The sequence below is a fragment of the Heterodontus francisci genome, chromosome 20 (genome assembly GCF_036365525.1).
Source record: "Heterodontus francisci isolate sHetFra1 chromosome 20, sHetFra1.hap1, whole genome shotgun sequence".
NCBI classification, from domain to species: Eukaryota; Metazoa; Chordata; class Chondrichthyes; order Heterodontiformes; family Heterodontidae; genus Heterodontus; species Heterodontus francisci.
The window spans coordinates 84,175,126-84,196,848 of NC_090390.1; the positions used below are offsets into that span (position 1 = coordinate 84,175,126).

The 21,723-nt window shown below is 47.6% G+C and overlaps 1 protein-coding gene across 2 annotated transcripts in view; it reads left to right on the top strand.

Moving 5' to 3' along the window:
* The window catches only part of abcc2 (ATP-binding cassette, sub-family C (CFTR/MRP), member 2), a 108,518-nt gene that overhangs the window by 21,415 nt on the left and 65,380 nt on the right, over positions 1-21,723 (top strand). For both annotated transcript variants that reach the window (XM_068053164.1, XM_068053165.1), the window contains exons 6-13: positions 8,620-8,675; positions 10,014-10,239; positions 11,591-11,769; positions 13,905-14,082; positions 15,044-15,298; positions 17,302-17,367; positions 18,379-18,516; positions 20,256-20,402. In XM_068053164.1, the coding sequence (XP_067909265.1) occupies positions 8,620-8,675; positions 10,014-10,239; positions 11,591-11,769; positions 13,905-14,082; positions 15,044-15,298; positions 17,302-17,367; positions 18,379-18,516; positions 20,256-20,402 (1,245 nt within the window). The remainder of the gene's footprint in view (positions 1-8,619; positions 8,676-10,013; positions 10,240-11,590; positions 11,770-13,904; positions 14,083-15,043; positions 15,299-17,301; positions 17,368-18,378; positions 18,517-20,255; positions 20,403-21,723) is intronic.

The window sequence follows — 21,723 nt, forward strand, 5'->3', positions numbered from 1 at the left end:
TTTCATTGATTGTTGGGGGTGGGGGTAGAAAAGACCTGAAGACCTTGGGTGGGGCTGTATTTTTCAATCGGGAGCTCCTGTGTTTAATACCTTTGGATAAGGAGCTCCCTCCCCACCCCAACTACGGAGCCTGGGGCAGCTGGAGCTGCCCAGGTGAAGGAATTCTTTATCTCAACATCGGAAGAGGTTGTTTCTGGCAAAGGTAGGACCTGTACAAGTTGGACGGGTTGCACCTGAACCGGAACGGAACCAACATCCTTGCTGGGAGGTTTGCTAGTGCTGTTGGAGGGGCGGGGGGGGTTTAAACTAATTTGGCAGGGGGGATGGGATACAGAGTGGAGGTACAGTATGGGGTGAGACACAGCCAAATACAGAAGAGAAGCTGAGTCAGTCTGGAAGACAGAGCAAATATAGACCTGTTAAGGCACAAGTGAAAAATGCAAGGCTGGATTGCATATACTTTAATGCAAGGACTCTTACTAATAAGGCAGATGAATTGAGGGCATTGATTAGCACATGGGATTATGATATTATTGCTATCACAGAAACATGGCTGAGGGAGGGACAGGACTGGCAACTCAGTATTCCAGGGTATAGAATCTTCAGGTGTGATAGGGGAGGGGATAAAAGAGGAGGTGGCATTGCACTGTTGATCAAGGAGTCAATTACTGCAGTAAGGAGGGATGATATCTTAGAAGGTTCCTCAAATGAGGCCATATGGGTAGAACTTAAGAACAAAAAGAGGGCAATCAGTTGGCTGGGCATATACTACAGGCCTCAAAACAGTCAGGGAGAGAGAGAGGAGCAGATATGTAGGCAAATCTCAGAGAGGTGTAAAAATAATAAGGTAATAATAGTAGGGGATTTCAACTTACCTAATATCAACTGGGATAGTCTTAGTGCAAAAGGCTTAAAGGGGCTGGATTTCTTAAAATGCATAGAGGAGAGCTTTTTGAGCCAGTATGTAGAAAGTCCTACAAGAGAAGGGGCAGTACTGGACCTAATCCTAGGGAATGAAGCTGGACAAGTGGTAGAAGTATCAGTGGGAGAGCATTTCGGGGATAGTGACCATAACTCTGTAAGATTTAAGGTAATTATGGAAAAGGACAAAGAAGGGCCAGAAATAAAGGTACTGAATTGGGGAAAGGCTGATTTTAATATGATAAAACAGGATCTGGCCAAAGTGGACCGGGAGCAGCTACTTGTAGGAAAGTCTACATCAGACCAGTGGGTGTCATTCAAAGAGGAAATAGTGAGAGTTCAGGGCCAACATGTTCCCATTAAGGTGAAGGGTAGGACTATCAAGTCCAGGGACCCTGGATGTCAAGGGATATAGAGTATTGGATCAGGTAAAAAAGGAGGCTTATGGCAGATTCGGTGCGCTGAAAACAGCAGAGGCCCTAGAGGAGTATAGAAAGTGTTGGGGGGGGTACTTAAAAAAGTAATTAGGAGAGCGAAGAGGGGACATGAAAAAATATTGGCGGTCAATATAAAGGAAAATCCTAAGGCGTTTTATGAGTATATTAAGGGCAAGAGGATAACCAGGGAAAGAGTAGGGCCCATTAGGGACCAAAGTGGCAATGTGTGTGTGGAGCCCGAGGACATAGGTGAGGTTTTAAATGATTACTTTTCATCTGTTTTCATTGTGGAGAACGACGATGTAGGTGTAGAGATCAGGGAGGGGGACTGTGATATACCTGAACATATTAATGTTGAAAGGGAGGAAGTATTAGATGTTTTAGCAAGCTTAAAAGTGGATAAATCCCCAGGCCCAGATGAGATGTATCCCCAGTTGTTGTGTGAGGCAAGGAAGGAGCTAGCAGGGGCTCTGACACAAATTTTCAGATCCTCTCTGGCCGCAGGAGAGGTACCAGAGGATTGGAGGACAGCGAACGTGGTACCATTATTCAAGACGGGTAGCAGGGATAAACCAGGTAATTACAGGCCGGTGAGTCTAACATCAGTGGTTGGGAAACTATTGGAAAAAATTCTGAGGGACAGGATTAATCTCCACTTGGAGAGGCAGGGATTAATCAATGATAGTCAGTATGGCTTTGTCAGGGGTAGATCATGTCTAACTAACTTGATTGAATTTTTCGAGGTGGTGACTAGATGTGTAGATGAGGGTAAGGCAGTTGATGTAGTCTACATGGACTTCAGTAAGGCTTTTGATAAGGTCCCGCATGGGAGATTGGTTAAGAAGGTAAGAGACCATGGGATCCAGGGCAATTTGGCAAATTGGATCCAAAATTGGCTTGTTGGCAGGAAACAGAGGGTGATGGTTGAGGGTTGTTTTTGCGAGTGGAAGCCTGTGACCAGTGGTGTACCACAGTGATTGGTGCTGGGACTCTTGCTGTTTGTAGTGTATAATAATAATTTAGACATGAATATAGCGTCATAGAGTCGTACAGCATAGAAACAGGCCCTTCGGCCCACCGAAACCATGCCGACCATAATGTCTATCTATACTAATCCCACCTGCCTGCATTAATTCCATATCCCTCTATGCCTTGCTCATTCAAGTACCTGTCCAGATGCCTCTTAAATGTCACTACTGTTCCTGCCTCCACCACCTCCTCAGGCAGCTCATTCGGAATACCCACTATTCTTTGTGTGAAAAATTTACCCCTTTGATCCCCTTTAAACCTCCTCCCTCTCACCTTAAATCTCTGTCCTCTAGTTTTAGTCACCCCTACCATGGGAAACAGACTCTGGATATCTACCCTATCTATGCCTCTCATAATTTTATATACCTCTATCATGTCCCCTCTCAGCCTCCTTCACTCCAGGGAAAACAGACCCAGCCTATCCAATCTCTCTTTACAACTCAAGCCCAGAGGAGGTCTGATAAGTAAGTTCGTAGATGACACGTAAATTGGTGGTGTTGTAAGTAGTGAGGAGAAAAGCCTTAGATTACAGAACGATATAGATGGGCTGGAAAGATGGGCGGAGATGTGGCAAATGGAATTTAATCCTGAGAAGTGTGAGGTGATGCATTTTGGGAGGACTAATAAGGCAAGGAATATACGATGGATGGTACGACCCTAGGAAGTACAGAAGGTCAGAGGGACCTTTGTGTACTTGTCCATAGATCACTGAAGGCAGCAGCACAGGTAGATAAGGTGGTTCGGAACACATATGGAATACTTGCTTTTATTAGCCGAGGCATAGGATATAAGAGCAGGGAGGTTATGATGAAGCTGTATAATAAAACGCTAGTTAGGCCACAGCTGGAGTACTGTGTACAGTGCTGCTCAAAACATTATAGGAAGGATGTGGTTGCACTGGAACAGTGGAGATTCACCAGGATGTTGCCTGGGCTGAAGCATTTCAGCTATGAAGAGAGACTGAAAAGGCTAGGGCTGTTTTCCATAGAACAGAGAAGGCTGAGGGGGGACATGATTGAGGTGTACAAAATTATGAGGGGCATTGATAGGTTAGATAGGAAGAGACTTTTTCCCTTAGCGGAGGGGTCAATAACCAGGGGGCATAGATTTAAGGTAAAGTGCAGGAGGTTTAGAGGGGATTTGAGGAAAATATTTTCACCCAGAGTGTGGTTGGAATCTGGAATACACTGCCTGAAGGGGTGGTAGAGATAGGAACTATCACAACATTTAAGAAGTATTTAGATGAGCACTTGAAACGCCATAGCATACAAGGCTACAGGCCAAGTGCAGGGAAATGGGACTAGAAATAGTTAGGTGCTTGATGGCTGGCACAGACATGATGGGCCTAAGGGCCTGTTTCTATGCTGTATGACTCTATGACTCTAGGTGGGTGCCTGGGCAGCTTACAGCTGTCCCAAGTGAAGACATCCCCTCACCCTCCCAACTGGAAGACCAGCTAAAAGACTTTTATTTTTGTAAATACCAACAAAGACTGATTCCTCCTGGCCTTCCTCTCCCTCATCCTGTTACCCTTTGCTATAATCCTTTATGTGTTTGCATTATCAATTTATTATTGTGTTCACTTTTTTTTTTGCTCTCTCAACAAACAGTGCGTGTAACTCTTCTACCCCATGGCTTCTCAGTCCTCTCTGGTGGCGAGGCCTTCCTATGCTGCAGCAGCTACTGTTGCCCCATCACCATTTAAAATCTTGACACAAAGCATGAGATGAAAAGTTATGCTCACTCAATTATAACTATTGAGGTAGAAACAAGAAATGCTGGAAATACTCAGCAGGTTGGGCAGCATCTGTGGAGAGAGAAGCAGAGTTAACGTTTCAGGTCAGTGACCCTTCATCAGAACGGTTCAGGACCCTCTCCACCTCCGTCCCCAGGCCAGTGAGCGGCCCAGGGGAGATAGTAGTTGCCAACTCTGGAAATCCAGCTGGAGCCAGGACCGGAAGCAGAGAGATGAAGGGTCACTGACCTGAAACGTTAACTCTGCTTCTCTCTCCACAGATGTTGCCAGACCTGCTGAGAATTTCCAGCATTTCTTGTTTTTATTTCAGATTTCCAGCATCTGCAGTATTTTGCTTTTATTATATGATTATTGAGTCTTGCGTTAAGACGATGGCCGAGGTTGTCGGCCCCTCGGCCATTGTCGCAGCCTCAACGATGTACGGGAAGGCTGTGTTCTTCCTGAAGACCGAGCGAGCAGTGTCCCTGGCCCTGAGTAAGGGGCTCACTGTGGGGGGGAACCTTCCTGTCGGTGGACCCTCTGGGGGCCACTGTGCAGTGGATCATGCTATCAAACGTCCCGCCCTTCATTCCCAGTGAGCTCCTCCTCCCCCATCTGCTTCTTCCATTGCCAGCTATTTATGCAGCTGGCACGGGAGGAGGTCTTGGAGGGCCAATTTAATGTTGAGTTTCAGGGGGTGGCCTACCACATCTTCTGGACCTCTGATGGGGCACGGTGCCATACCTGCAAGGGGGTGGGGCACGTTCGTAAAAACTGCCCAACCTTCCAGCCGCCAACTCCACTTCGCGGCCCAGGGTGGCACCGCTGCACCTCCCCCTACTCCCCCAACACCTGTATCAAACACCGCACAGGCAGTTCCGGAGGCTTCGACCTTCATGGCCTCTGGTGGGGAGGTGGAGACCTGTCCGTGTGGAAGGAGGGTGCGGCGTAAAACTAAACACCTGAAGGTTTTCCCCCTGGACATGGAAAAAAGTCCTGAGCCTGAGCTCGGCCCTACGGCTGATCGAGGGGAGCCCACCTGCCTCGCTGCTGAGCTTGGGCCCAAGATACCTGGGCAGGTGGGGTGCGGAGGGAGAAGCAGAGGCCTCTACTGAGATGGAGGTCTCTAAGCCTCCGCACCAACCCCCCCCCCCACCCCACCAGCTCCCCCCACCCCCCACCCCCCCCAAACCCGGCAATAAGAGGAGGAGACGTTCTCCTCTGAGGAGGGCCATGAGTTGCAGGGCCCATCTCCTGGCGCGGGTCCTTGGGCTCCCTCCGCCACCAGCACCATGAGGGCCGTAAGCCCTGGGCGGGAACCCTCTGTCCCTTGGGATGGAGAGGGGAGAGATGCCCTTGTGGCTTTGGGAACTCCCGGGGAGGGGGGCCCGCCCACTGTGGGGGAGCCTGTGGACCCCACGGAAGAAATCATTCCTTTGGCCGATGGGTCGGGGCTCCTGGTGGGGGGTGGACAGGGGGGCCAGACCAGTCAGAGTCCGCCCTCCCAGCAGCCTGACATTCCCGCCCAGGATGTACCCAACCCAGAGGCCAATTTATGTAATTCCCCATCTGCTGGGCCTGTGGGTGCTGGCGGGGCAGGAGATGGCCTCCTCTCTCCGCCTCCGGTCCGGGCCTGGCTGGATTTCCGGAGTCTGCAATTACTGTCTCCCTGGGCCGCTCACTGGCCTGGGGATGGAGGTGGATGGGGGTCCTGAACCGCTGGTGCCTATCGGCTCCAATCCCATTCAAGAACCCAGAGAGGACTCCTCCACCATCGATCCTGGGGGTGAGATTGTGACGGAGGCGGGACCAGCTGGCGCGTCCGGGACACCCGCCCCACAGTATGTGAAGGGTGTGTCAGCCGCTGGTGGTGATGTCCCGGAGGAGGATGGGGACTCAGTGTGGGGCAAGGAGAACGACCTTGAGTCCATCGCCAGTGAGGTGCTGGACTTCATCATGCCTCCCACCGATTCTCCTCTTAGCTGCACAGCGGACCTCCGGGAATTCCTCGCCGCATGCGGGGATTGCCACAATAAAGTTCAGCTGGCCCTTGGTCGCTGGTCGAATATGGCACTGAACATCCAGTCCGTCCGTGCCACCCTCAAGAAGGCGGGGAAAGGCGCGGGCGTGAAACTGGTTGAGGCGTGCCGGTTTAATGCATTCCTCAATGGGTTGCTGGGGGAGTGGAAATCCAGTTGCACTTCTGCGCCCTCCTCACAGTGAGGTGTTGGTGACGGATTACAAAGTACTTTTGCCATGAAGATAACCATAGCCAGCCTCAACATCAACAGCAGCAGGGGAGTCCTCAGGGAGGGGAGATACGCGGTGAGCTTTCTGCAGGAAACCCACACGGTTATGGGAGACGAAGCCACCTGGCTCCTGGATTGGCAGGGTGGGGTCTACATGAGTCACCTCTCCCCTGTTTCTAGTGGGGTGGCTATCTTGTTGGCCCCGACTTTTCAGCTGGAGATCTTGAGGGTCAACGAGCTAGTGCCGGGCCGCTTGCTCCACCTCGCCGTTCGCCTGGGTAGCGTGCCGCTCCACTTTGTGAACGTGTATGCCGTAAAGGCGGGGCTAAAGTGTGGCGAGTCGAAGAGACTTAGCAGTTGGCAGGAAAAAAGACAGAAGCGCAAGGGGAGAGCCAACTGTGTAACAGCCCCGACAACCAAATTTTTCTGCAGCGCCTGTGGAAGAGTCTGTCACTCTAGAATTGGCCTTTATAGCCACTCCAGGCGCTGCTTCACAAACCATTGACCACCTCCAGACGTTTACCCATTGTCTCCCGAGACAAGGAGGCCAAAGAAAGAAAGATGTGCCCAGGCCCGGCATGTTGCAAGCGCGCTTCGTTGAAGAAGTGTCCGCTCTCTTGAGCTCCATCGATAGCGGCGAGTGCATCATCCTCGGGGGGTGGGGGGGTGGATTTTAACTGTACCCTCGAGGTGGGGGATCGCTCCGGTCCCCAGCGCGGCCAAGCGTCAGTGAGAGGTTGAGGAAACTGATCAGCTCCCTCAACTTGGTGGACTTCTGGTGGAATCTCCATCCCAACTCCAGCGCCTTCACGTGGAGGTCTGGAGGAGGAGGGTCGCGAATCGACCGCCTCTACTTTTCGCAGGCGTATGTCTCCCGCGTCTCGGCAGCTTCCATGCGGCTGGTGCCGTGCTCGGACCACTACCTGGTGTGGGCGGAGTTCACTCCGCTCCGCACACGGGCGGGGTCCGCGTACTGGCACTTTAACAACCGGCTGCTGGAGGGCGAGCGATTCCGGGACTCGTTCCGTCGATTCTGGACCGACTGGAGAGGCTATGGTGGGATGTGGGCAAGACTCACATCCGTGTCTTCTGTCAGGAGTATGTGAAGGGGTCGACCAAGAGGCGGGAAGCTGAGTTCGGGTGCTTCGAGAGGAAGGTTCTCGACTTGGAGTCCCGCCTCGGTCATGCCGTCGTGGACCTGGCCCATGGCAGGTGTACAAAGAGAAGAAGGGCGCGCTGATGGACCTGCAGCTCATAGGGTCCAGAGGCGCATATGTGATGTCGCGGATCCGGATCCTGGAAGATATGGACCCTGCCTCACCCTTCTTATACTCGCTGGAAAAATGGCGGGGGGTCCGTAAGCATCTCGTCGAGTGGCTGGCCGATGACGGATCCTCCATCACGGATCCGGAGGGAATGGGCCTCCTGGTCCGTACCTATTACAGTGCGTTGTTCTCTCCGGATCCGTCCAGCGAGGATGCGCGCAGAGTTTTGTGGGAGGACCTGCTGCAGGTCAGCCCGGAGGGCGCCGAAGGATTGGAGGCTCCGCTCACGTTGGCGGAGCTGACTGGCACCCTCCACCAGCTCTCGAGGGGCAAATCCACGGGGCTGGACGGGCTGACCATGGAGTTCCTCAGGGCCTTCTGGGACGTCCTGGGGGACGATTACGCGCGGGTCCTGTGGGAAAGCCTGGCGACTGGGGAAATGCCCCCCTCGTGGCGCAGGACGGTCATCATCCTGCTGCCGAAGAGGGGCGATCTCCGCCCGGTGTCCGGTCTCCCTCCTCAGCATGGATTGTAAGATCTTTGCCCAGGCTATGTCTACCCACCTGGGCTCCTTGTGTCCAGCAAGTAGCTTTATTTTAACCAATTTAAGCTGGGTAAATTGAACGAGGGTCACAGGTACTTACTGGAGAGTGTCTTTAACAGTTTAGCAAGAATTTCCTGGGTGACTCTCTGGATAAATACTCTTCCTGATGGGATACTGATCCATAACAACCACATTTAATCCCTGCTCTGTACTGAGCTAAATCAGTCACTTACCTGGGTTTGGGAGGGAATATACAATATCTGGAATTCCAGCTTCCAACCGCTTTCCATCGAACTCTGTAAGGAAGTGTGGCTGTCACGTGAAGACAGTATTGGGAATGGGCTGTGTTGTGCTTTGGTTCATCGGGTCACTATGTGGCGGGAACTGCCTTTAAATTCAAGTATAGTTTCAATAGAAATTGTCTCTTGTCTTTTCTTAGAATCCACAATTAACTGCATCCTTCCTCAGTCAAATAACGTTCCACTGGTTTAACAGGTAAGGGAAACTCTCTGAATTTTGGGTCCTGGGAATTTTCAGCAACGTAGGAAGATCATTTGTTAGCAAAACTGAAGCCTATGGGATTAAAGGATGGTGGAGGCAGATTCAATCATAACTTTCGAAAGGGATAAATAACTTGATGGAGGAAAGTTTGCAGGATCACAGGGAAAGAGCAAGGAGATGGAGTGGGACTAATCGAACTACTCTTTCACAGAGCGGGCACAGGCACGATGGGTCGAATGGCCTCCTTCTGTGCTGTAAGATTCTATGATTCTATCATTAAAGCCATTGAGCTTCTTGATAAGGTGTCAAAAGGTGGCTACTAGCTGGCAACTATTGTATAGTTTCAGAAAGATCTTGCATTTCTATAGCCTCTTTCACAACCTCAGGACATCCCAAACCCCTTCACAGCCAATGAAGTACTTTTGAAGTGTAGTCACTGTTGTAATGTAGAAAACACAGCAGCCATTTTGTGCACAGCAAGCTCCCACAGACAGCAATATGATAATGGCTAGATTAACTTTGTTCTCAGTTATATTGATTGAGAGGTAAATATTAGTTAGGACACCGGGGTAACTCATTGTTCTTTGAGATAGTGCCACAGGACCTTTTACATCCACCTGAGAGGGCAAACAGGGCCTCAGTTTAATATTACCTGAAACACAGCATCTCCAACAATGCAGCACTCCCTCAGTACTGCACTGGGAGTGTCAACATGGATTTTGTGCTCAAGTCAAGACTAATTGTAGTCTTCAGGTGAAGTCGGGCTAGAGGGTGTAGTATCATTGTACCACTGTGCAGATGTGATTAGTCCCAATTTTTATAGAATCTTATAGCATAGAAGGAGGCCATTTGGCCTATTGTGCCAAAGAGCTATCCAATTAGTCCCACTCACCTTGCTCTTTCCCCATAGCCCTGCAAATTTCTTCTTTGTAAGCACATACCCAATTTTTAAAGGGTTAAATTCTGTCCTTATTTGTACTATTTATTAAATAACAAAACTTACAGCAGTTTGGGAAGCAGAGGGTTAGAGAACACAGCAGTTTCTGTGCAGTACAGTTTGAGGAGTGTGGGGTGGGATTGCAAAACTGAAGTGCTATGGTGCTACTACTGGTGGGAGGGTGTAATTACAATGTGACATGATTACATAGGCAGTTCCAATTGTAAATGTAGACGTAGGAATTTATAACGGAAAAAATTGACAGAAACGTGTAACAAAAATGTGCCAACAGGAAGAAAGGTTTTGCAGGCAGGAATTGTGCCCAGATGTAAGATTTTTAGCATGCTGTGAATTCTGCGATAGGCTATAATTAATGCGTTGGCATCTTGTGACAGGTTAATGGTGAAGGGATACAGAAAACCCCTGGAGACAGAGCATCTGTGGGAGTTGAATGAGGTTGATAAAACACAAAATATCCTGGCTGAGTTTGAGCGGTGCATGATGCAAGGCCTGAAGGAGGCACAGAGGAAGTTGGAAGGAAGGCGGAAAAAGGAAATTCACAAAGACACGGAACAAATGAACGGCTTCAGCAGGAGCGCCAGTCAGGACATCTTAGTCATGGTACGTGACGTGCAAAACCTCACCTTCTGTACTCTGTTGCATCACATTGTGCAACTACTTTGACCACATGGGTGAAGGAATACTACCCAAATGGGCCAAGAAACCCTTTGGTTCCATACTGGTTGAGTTGATTGATTTCAGCTAGAGCAGTAATCGGTGACCACGTTTGTCCTTGAGCTCTATGGGGTTAGGAGGGAAAATCAGCCAGGATTCCGGCCTCTGATCTCTATCCAGCTTCTGAACTCTATCCAGTGACTCATCGAACCCTATAGCAGCACAGAAGAGGCTATTCGATCCATTGCTCCTGTGCCAGCTCCACAGAAGAGCTGTCTGCTTAGTCGCACTCCCATGCTCCTTCCCTCATCCCCCTGCACATTTTTCATTTTCAAGTATTTATCCAATTCCCTTTAGAAAGTTATTGAATCTACTTCCACCGCCCTTTCAGTCCGTGCATTTCCGAGCACAACAACTAGTTGCTTAATAAGAAAGTCCTCATCTGCCCTGGTTCCTTTGCCAATTTTCTTAAATCTGTGTTATCTGGTTATTGACTCTCCTCCCTGTGGAAACAATTACTTCTTATCTTACTTGACGAAAATCCCATATACAATTTTGAAAACCTTTGTTAAATCTTGCTTTAACCTTCTCTGCTCTAAGGGGGGCAATCCTAACCTATCCTGCTAGATAGACTGTGTACATTAAGGTCAAACTCATTTGCGACACCTTCAGCAGTCAAATAGACCACCAGAACTCACTTGAGTGATGCACCAAAGGACAGGCGACATCTGTGGAATTGTACTTTGGCGCGTGTTAGTCACTTGAGGAAAGAAGCTGCCAGACCTGCTGAGTATTTCCAGCATTTTCTGTTTTTATTTCAGATTTCTAGCATTCGCGGTATTTTGCTTTTGTATTAAAGGAAAAAACAGATCTTCTTTAAGAGTTGGGGGAAAGGGCGAGATTTTACATAGTATGATACAGTATTTGCAGCACAGAAACGGCCTCCTCGCACTCCTCTTCATCTAATCCCATCAGCATTTGCTATAAATGCTATGCAATACTATATCGCCCTACATATATTGGCAGCATTACATGCCCAGCAAAAACCCACCCCTTCCAATGGGGTGTTAGTGTCAATGCTACTGAAATATTATCGGTTCTGAATGTAACAGTTGCTGTTGTAATTCCCAGTGAGCCCACAGACCGTGTCTTCAGACATGCGTTCCAGTGTAAGGTCCCACGATCAGATGCTAACCCAGGTTTCTCAGCCCATGGGCAGAAGCGGACGCACAGATCGTGTTACGCTGTCACGTCCTTGACCGTACTCCGAATTTTGTTTTTCTCTCGCATTGTTTAGGAAGAAAAGAGCAGGAGAGACAAAAAGAAAAAGTCGGAGAAGGAGGAGTCGGCACCGAAGGCAGCTCAGGGGTGGCTGGCGCTGTCGATTCTGAAAACCTATCGACACATCCTCATCAAGGGGGTCATTTATAAACTCTTCTATGATGCGCTGACGTTTGTGAGCCCACAGCTGCTGAAGTGAGTGGAGTTACACAATACTTACAGCACAGAAACAGGCGGCCCAACTGATCCATGTTGATGTTTATGCTCCACACAAGCCTCCTCCCACTCCTCTTCATCGCGCACCATCAGCATATCCTTCTATTCCTTTCTCCCTCATGTATTTATCCAGCTTCCCGTTAAATGCATCCTATTCACCTCAACCTCTCCCTCTGGTAGCGAGTTCCACATTCTCACCACTCTCTGGGTAAAGAAGTTGCTAATGAATTCCCCATTGGATTTTATTAATGACTAAGTTACAGTTATGGTCCCTGGTTTTGGTCTCCCCCACAGGTGGAACCATCTTCTCTACGTCTACCCTGTCGAATCCCTTCATAATTTTAAAGACAGGAATGTTGGCCTTTATCTCAAGAGAGCTGGGATATAAAGGAGTAGCAGTTATTTCACAGTTGTACAGAGCTCTGGTTAGATCCTGTCTGGAGTACTGGGTTCAATTAGGAACATAGGAGCAAAGGACTCAGGAGTAGGAGTAGGCCATTCGGCCCCTCGAGCCTGCTCCGCCATTTGATAAGATCATGGCTGATCGGGTTGTGGTCTCAACTCCACTTTCCTGTCTGCACCCCGTAAGCCTTGATTCCCTTGTCTATCATCAGTTCTGGGTTCTGCAGCTGAGGAAGGGGATATCTGCCTGGGAGGGGGTCAGCGCTGATTCACCAGAATGATACCAGGGCTAAAAGGGTTAAATTATGAGGACAGGTTGCACAGAATAGGTTTGAATGCAGAAGATTAAGGGGTGATCTAATTGAGGTGCGTGAGATGATTGAAGGAAAATCCCAGTGGGCCTCCTTGATCCCTGGTCAAGAAGACTCTTAACGAGCCTCATTGCCTGCCCCCCTCATGGAGGCAGGAAACCTTGCCGGACACCAAACCTGCATTGGCCAAAGTGGCCGATGTCGGGAACGGGGGTCAGGAAACCAGAAGGCCGGCCAGCCTTGCAATTTTCAGGCCACATCTGCCTCTGTTCCCCACCGCCGCAGGGCTGGAAAATTCAGCCCAGGAAGTCTCTGCAACCTGTTCTTGTAATTGAGCCATTTAAACCCCTGGTGAATCTGCTGAGCTGGACCCGATCCATATCCCTCCTGAGATGCAGTGCCCAGAGCTGCACACAGCTACAATTGTCTGGATTCGGCAGTTATAGTGTGTGAAACTCCTGTGGTCAAACAGAGAGCAGTGCTACTGTTTGTAAATGTCAGGCTGCAGGTCAGAAGATTCTGTTGCAAAATAATTGCTTATCTTTTTTTTTGTGAAGGATCTTGATAAAGTGCGACTGTCTGCACTGTGAAGTCGGGAGTGCACTAGTTGCAAGTCTTCTATATTGACAGGTGGTTAAATAATTAGCTGCCCCTTTGTGAAAGTATTTAAACTCCCGATCTCTTGCTGTTTTCTCTGACCGTCTTGTTTCAGGGCCTAGCCGTGTCTAGTCCATGTCTTTACTTTCTCCAGCCTTGATCATTCCAATGCTCTCCTGACTGGCCTCCAATCTTCCACCTTCCATAATCTTCAACTCATCCAAACACTCTGCTGTCCGTATCCTAACTCGCACCAAGTCCCGTGTATCCATCACCCACTGTAAATCAGTGACTTACATTGGCTCCCGGTTGACCAATGCCTTGATTTTAAAATTCTCATCCTTGATTTGAAATCCTTCCTTGGCTTCTCCCCTCCCTATCTCTGTAATCTCCTCTAGCCCGACAGCCTACAAGATATCTACAGTCCAGCAATTCTGACCTCTTCAGTATCCCTCACTTTCATCGCTCCACCATTGGTGGCCGTGCCTTCATCTGTCTGGGCCCTGAGCTCTGGAATTCCCTCCCTAAACCTCTCCCCCTCTTTACCTCTCTCTCCTTTAAGATGACCCTTAAAAGCTTTCAACACCTGTCCAAATATCACATTATGTGGCTCGATGTCAAATTTGTTCTGATAATCACTCCTGGAAGAACTTGGGGACATTTTATTATGTTAAAGGCGCTATATAAATGCAAGTTGTTGTGTTAGTCTGATGAAACATTAACCTAGCTTTTCTCTTTCAGATGCCGACTTTAACCTGTGACCATTTTTTACCCTGCATTTTCTGTTCCCTTTTTAATAAACAGACTGATGGTTTCCTTTACCGAGGACCCGTCTATTTACACCTGGGTGGGATATCTATATGCCGTGCTGCTGTTCCTCACTGCTTTGATTCAGTCGCTGTTGCTGCAGCAGTATTTCTATTGTTGCTTCCTGCTAGGGATGCGAGTCAGGACTGCCATCACAGCAGCCGTCTACAAAAAGGTGCAGTACCAGAGAATGGCTCCACCACGGGGATATTGAAGGACAGAAATGGTGGAATAGAACTTTAAAGAGGATCTTAAAGGAGGAAAGATAGGGAGGAGGACAGGTTTAGCCAGGGAATTCCAGAGCTTGGGGCCCAAGAAGCTGAAGGCTCGGTCACCAATGGTGGGACAGTAAAAATTGTTAATGTGAAAGAGGCCAGAATTGGAGGAGTGCAGATATCTCAGAGGGTTTTCAGACTGGAGGACGTTACAGAGATAGGGAGGGGGCGAGGCCATGGAGGGATTTGAAAAAGGATGAGAATTTTAAATATGAAGCATTGCTGAGCTGGGAGCCTATGTAAATCAGTGAGCACAGTGGGTAATGGGTAAATGGGACGATGTGATCTCCTGGAAGAGGCGAACAAAACGATTAAAAACCCAGGCCAGATAAAATCTGAGAAACTCCTCTCCGATCCTCCTAGAGGAATGAAACGAATCCAGGAGACCACTCTCCTCCTGATTCATATCATACTGTATTGACCCCTTGTACGAGCTGAAATCCAACCCAGCCAGAAACATGTCTTGCCTGGAAGGAATTCAACCAAGCTTCCCCCTCGCCCCCATTTCCAATGCTCTACATTGCACAGTGGTGTGGGAAATCAGAATGACACTTCCACCTGTTTCCTTGACAGCTGTTTTGGGGTGGGGGGTGTGGGGCATGGGTGGGTGTGGTGTGTCTGTGGGTGCCTGCAGGCCACCCCAATAATGCATCTGCTTGCTGCAATGAGGCCTGCATTCTGGGCCCAATATTAACAACCAAACAATAGGAGCAAACCTCACCAATAATTTGGCTCCGTGCTGGGGGAGGGTGGGCGTGGGGAGGGGAGTGGGGTGTAAAATTAGGCAGGGTGCCCAGTCTGACCACGTTTCCGCTCGGTTAAAACCAGAGCTCTATTAAGTTTTTTTTTTATCACTGACAGGCCCTGACAGTGTCCAACGCAGCCCGCAAGGAATCAACGGTGGGCGAGATAGTGAATTTGATGGCCGTGGATGCACAGAGGTTGAACGATGTCACAAACTTTATTCATTTGCTGTGGTCGGCTCCGCTGCAGATTTTAGTTGGTATTGTTTTCCTGTGGCAGGAGCTGGGGCCCTCGGTCTTGGCCGGGCTGGCAGTCATGATCTTGCTGATCCCCATCAACGGGTTGTTGGCAAGTAGAGCACGGACCCTACAGGTAAGGAGATGTCTTCTCAAAGTTGTCTCAATCAAAGTTATTTCAGGAGGTCAAGGACCTTGAGGAGGGTGCAGAGGGGTACTTTTATAGAATGGTACCAGGGTTGAGGGACTTCATTTATGTACAGAGACGTGAAGAAGCTGGGATTGCTCTCCTTAGAGCAGAGAAGGTCAAGGGGAATAAAAACCAAAAGTGCTGGAGTTCTGATGAAAGGTCAAAGACCTGAAGCATTCATTCCGTTTCTCGCTCCACAGATGCTGTCAGACCTTGCCAGCACTTCCTGTTTTTATTTCAGATTTCTGGCGTCCACGGTATTTTGCTTTTATTGAAGGTTGAGGGGAGATTTATTTGTATGTTACAAATTATCTAAAATTTCCTCCCTAAACTTCTTCACCTCTTAACCTCTCTTTCATCCCTTAGAACCTGCCTTTTTGACCAAGCTTTTATCCCCGTCCTATCGTCTCCTTCTGTGGCTCGATGTCAAATTTTGGTTGATTACGCTCCTGTGGAACACTTTGGGATGTTTTACTACGTAAAAGGTGCTATAAAATGCAAGCTGTTGTTTGTTGTCGGAGAGGCGAGAGAGGCTTGGATTGTTCTCCTTAGAGCAGAGAAGGTTAAGAGGTGTTCAAAATTGTGAGGGGTTTTGATTGAGCAAATAAAGAGAACCTGGCAGGACAATCAGTAACCAGAGGACACAGATTTAAGGTAATTGGCAAAAGAACCAGAAGAGAGAATGAGAAGAATTTTATTAAGCTGTGAGTTGTTGTGATCTGGAACGCGCTGCCTGAAAGGGTGGTGGAAGCAGATTCAATAGTAACTTTCAAAAGGGAATTGGACAAATACTTGAAAAGAAAAAATTCACAGGGTTATGGGGAAGGATCAGGGGAGTGGGACTAAGAGCCGGCACAGGCACAGTGGACCGAATGGCCTCCTCCTGTGCGACATCATTCTATGAAGAAGGTTTGTAATATTAGAAGTAAATTTGCAATGCCTGTGTGACATTCAAAGCTCACGCAGTTGTTACAATTTGGGTTTAATTTTCTTGCTTTGACTCAATTAAAAATCTTCATTCTCTGTGACTGCTAGTTTCGGGATTCCTCACTCTATTTCTTCCTTAATTCTTATCTGTGCGAGGGAACGCAGAACCATCTCTTGGGTCAGTAAGAGGAATGTGAGCGACAGCTTTACTGTAACGATGGTGAACTTGCAGTTTTTCTCCAGTTTCATTATATTTAATCAATAATTACCAGCATGCTTGTGAGGCAGCAAAAATGCTTCTTCTTGTACTGAGTACTGAGGGAGTGCTGCACTGTTAGAGGTGCTGTCTTTCAGATGAGACGTTCAACCGAGTACCTATCTGCCTTCTCAGGTGGATGTAAAAGATTCTATAGTGCTATCTGAAGAAGGGGAGCTCGCAAAGGAAGGAGTTACTGTACCCAGGAAAGACTGAACGGGCTGGGGCTCTTTTCTCTAGAAAAGAGAAGGCTGAGGGGGACCTGATAGAGGTCTTTAAAATTATAAAAGAGGTTTGATGGGGTAGACCTAGAGAAGATCTTTCCCCTTGTGGGGAAGACCAGAACTAGGGGTCATAAATATTAGTCACTAATAAATCCAATTGGGAATTCAGGAGAAACTTCTTTACCCAGAGAGTGGTGAGAATGTGGAACTCGCTATCACAGGGAGATGCATTTCAGGGGAAGCTAGATAAACATGAGGGAGAAAAGAATAGAAGGATATGCTGTCAGAATGAGAACAAGAGGGGTGGGTAGGAGCTCATTTAGGGTATAAATGGCAACATAGATCTATTGGGCCGAATGGCCTATTTCTATGCTGTAGATTCTGTGTCAGTAACCCATGCCCCAGTAAAGACTCAGAGAAAACAAGCAGAAAAATAATTTTTAGTTACTCCTGTCAGTTATTGTAAAATATAACCCGGGCGTGGCTTTGAAGCCAATTATTAATTGCAAAACAAATGTTAACTTGACCTTTTATTTCAACAGATGAAGAACATGAAACACAAGGACCAAAGGATGAAATTAATGAATGAAATTCTGAGTGGAATAAAGGTAATTTCCATATATGGGTACAAGAAGCCCTGATTGGAAGAGAGAATGGATGGGCAAGTATTGGAATTGGCAGAGGGGAGAGTGAGAGCATAAGGGTCTGGGGCATTGATTTTTTTAATTCGTTCGCAGGAAGTGGGCATCGCTGGCTAGGCCAGCATTTATTGCCCTTCCCTAATTTCCTTGAGAAGGTGGTGGTGAGCTGCCCTCTTGAACCGCTGCAGTCCATGTGGTGTAGGTACACCCACAGTGCTGTTAGGAAGGGAGTTCCAGGATTTTGACCTAGCGACAGTGAAGGAATGGTGATATAGTTCCAAGTCAGGATGGTGTGTGACTTGGAGGGGAACTTGCAGGTGGTGGTGTTCCCATGTATTTGCTGCCCTTGTCCTTCTATTTGGTAGAGATCACGGGTTTGTAAGTTGCTGTCTAAGGAGCCTTGGTGAGTTGCTGCAGTGCATCTTGTAGATGGTACACACTGCTGCCACTGTGCGTCGGTGGTGGAGGGAGTGAATGTTTGTGGATGGGGTGCCAATCAAGTGGGCTGCTTTGTCCTGGATGGTGTTGAGCTTCTTGAGTGTTGTTGGAGCTGCATCCATCCAGGCAAGTGGAGAGTATTCCATCACACTCCTGACTTGTGCCTTGTAGATGGTGGACAGACTTTGGGGAGTCAGGAGCTGAGTTACTCACCGCAGAATTCCCAGCTGCTGCTGGTGGGAGGGATACTGACTGCGAGAATTCCTTGTTCTTTGATTATGATGATGGTATCTTTCATATCCGCCTGAGCAGGCAGCCAGGACCTTGGTTTGAGGTCTGATTCTCTGACAATGCTGCACTTTCTAAGTACTGCACTGAGTAAGTCAAGCAGCCTGACAATTAGGAGGAAAAGCCAAGTGAATTGTGGGCAAACTACCAGCACAATAAAGGGGCCCAGCATAATTGGGTTCCTCAGGCAGCCGCAATGTGCCTATAAAGAGAAACAAGCTATGTTGCTAAAAGTTGTTTTTATTTTTGAAGGTTATGAAGTTTTATGCTTGGGAGCCATCATTTGAAGAACAAGTGCTTGGAATAAGAGAGAAAGAGTTAAAAGTGATGAAGAAATCTTCATACCTGGTGTCTTTTTCTATTTTCCTCGTTACATGTACACCGTTCATGGTAAGTGTTGTGCTGATTGTTGTGTTAGGTTTTTTTTGGGAATTTTGGGCAGAATTGCTGTGAGTCGGAACCATTTCTAATTCCTGACCCCGCTCTGACTGTCGGGGTACCCGCCTGGGAGATCTTCGGAGAGGCCAATTCAGAGGCCTCCTGTGGGTCTGCCGTCCAATTCATGTTTGACACCAAGCCACGTAAAGATATTAGGACAGGTGGCTAAAGAGGTAGGTTTTAAGGAGCGTCTTTAAGGAGGAGAGAGATTGAGAGAGGTGGAGAGGTTTAGGGAGGGAATTCCAGAGTTTAGGGTCTAGACAGCTGAAGGCACGGCCGCCAATGGTGTAGCTATTAAAATTGGGATTGCTCAAGAGGCCAGCATTGGAGAAGTTCCGAGATCTTGGACGGTTACAGGGCTGGAAGAAGTTTCAGAGATGACAAGAGGACAAGGATCAATGAAACTTGCTTTCATTAAATGGCTTTTACTGAATGAAATGTTCTGAAGTGGGATGTGGTGGAAAGTATGGCTGAAGAGTAGGTATTTGAGGGGTCTTTTAGGAGACAAGGGAAGTAGCAAGCTGGAAGGAGTTCACAAACAGGATTGCAGAACACAGAGATGGTTGAAGGCGTTTCCTCGATGATGGAACAGATGCAGAAGGCACATATTAAAGCAGAGTTGGAAGAGTGGAGATTACTGGAAGGTTTGAGAAGACTGCAGAGATAGTGTGTGGTGGGGTGAGATCCAATAGGAATTGAAGTGTGTTATGATCCCCCGTTGGAGACCGCCAACAAGCAAAAAGAATCAAATTCACTGATTGACCCCAATTTAAGAAACTAAACCAAACAGATCTTCTCAAGGCCAATTAGGAATGAGCATTATTGCCAAGCCCAGCCAGCGACGCCCACATCTCAGGAATGAATAAAAAAAAGGCAAAAATTCACTTTTAGAAATTTTACTTTAACACCCAAACCAAAACCAACATAAATTAAACATGAAGCAACAGACAGATCACAGTCAATATATATATATTTCAAATGACACCTCAACTATCAGATACAATGGAGATGGATCCCATGGTTTCACTGCGCTGTCCACCCAGCGTATATGGCAACAATTATAGTCACACAGTTCTTCACAACTTTGAAGTTCCTCAGGTAGATTTTCAGCTCCTTTCTCCAAGGATTTAGCTGCTGTTTTTTCTGATAGCAGTTACCTCCCAATCCAAACTCCACGGGTGCCATCTTCACCTCCAGGTGCATTTCTCCAGAACTTCCTCAGCTCTGCTCATGACAGTCTTGCTGCTGTGGGTTTTATCAATCTTCCCTTTATTCATGTCCTTCAGTGACAACCTGTGCACTGTATAGTCAGGTCTGATTAGTCGGCTAATTTAAGTCACAGAAACAGCTTCTTGAGTCAGTCTTTCCTCTGCTTGCCAGCATCCTGCTCCTGCCTGATCTGGGGATGTCTCTGTCTCCATTTATAATAAAAACAGAAAGTGCTGGAATTATTCAGCAGGTCTGGCAGCATCTGTGGAGAGAGAAAGAAAGTTAACCTTTCGGGTCAATGACCTTTCATCAGAACCCTTTAATCTGGTTCTAACCAGTGTCAGTTTCCCTGGAAACCTGAACTTGTTTTTCCTGCTTGTGTTTCAGTTTTGGTTTCCATTTCTGTTTCAGTTCTCGTTTCTGTTTCGGAAATATGCTATCATCCTAGCGGTCCCGTGTGTTCTCTCCCTTGTGTTGTGTAGGTCACTCTAACCAGTTTTGCAGTCTACCTTGCTGTGGATCCGAGCAATGTTCTGGATGCTCAGAAAGCCTTTACATCCATCTCGCTGTTCAACATTCTGAGATTTCCTTTGATAATGCTACCCATGCTTATCTCAGCAATGGTCCAGGTAAGATCTGTGGCAAATAGATGTCAATGTAGGCAAATGTGAGGTCATTCACTTTGGACCTAAAAAGCATCGAACAGGTTACTTTGCAAATGGTGAAAAGTTAGAAACAGTGGAGGTCTAAAGAGACTTGGAGTCCAGGTACACAGATCATTAAAATGTCATGGACAGGTACAAGAAATAATCAAAAAGGCTAATAGAATGCTGGCCTTTATATCTCGAGGACTAGAATACCAGGGGGTAGAAGTCATGCTTTAGCTATACAAAGCCCTGGTTAGACCACACATGGAGTTACTGTGAGCAGTTCTAGCACCACTCCTTTAGGAAGGATATATTGGCCTTGGAGGGACTGCAGCTTAGATTTACCAGAATGATACCTGGAGAACGAGGAGAAATTACACAAACTAGGGTTGTATTCCCCGGAATTTAGAATGTTAAGGGGTGATTTGATCAAAGTTTTCATGATATTAAGCAGAATGGTTAGGATAGGTAGAGAGAAACTATTTCTGCTGGGTTGGGGAGTCTAGGACTAGGGGGCAGAGTCTAAAAATTAGAGCCAGACCTTTCAGCAGTGAAATCAGAAACACTTCTACACACAAGGATGGTAGAGGTTTGGCACTCTCTTCTGCAAATGGCAATTGATGCTGGGTCAAATGTTAATTTTAAAACTGAGATTGATAGATTTTTGTTAATAAAAGATATTAAGGGATGTGGGGCAAAGGTGGGTATATGGAGTTATGTTGCTGATCAGCCATGATCCCATTGAATGATGGAAATAGGCTGGAGAGGCTGAATGGCCTACTCCTGTTCCATGGGTCCCAGAAACTTCCTGGTGATGGTCTCTCAACGTTTTTGCTTCCCTCTGCTCTTCTCGTGAAGCTGCAAACTTCATGTGTTCCTGCACCAGAGAGGGCAAACAGGGCCCCGGTTTAACACCTCATCCAAAGGCGGCACCCCTGACAGTGGAGCACTCCCTCAGCACTGCACTGGAGTGGGACTTAAACGCACAACCTTCTGACTTAGAGAACAGAAACCCATAAGAAATAGGAGCTAGAGTCGGCCATATGGCCCTTTGAGCCTGCTCCGCCATTCAGTAAGATCATGGCTGATCTTTGACCTCAATTCCACCTTCCTGCCCTGTCACCATATCCCTTAATTCTGTTAATATCCAAAAATCTATCAACCTCTGTCTTGAATATACTCAACGAATGAGCATCCACAGCTGTCTGAGGTAGAGAATTCCAAAGATTTGCGACACTTTGAGTAAAGAAATTTCTCATCTCAGTCCTCAATCGTTGACTCCTTATTTTGAGACTGTGTTCTA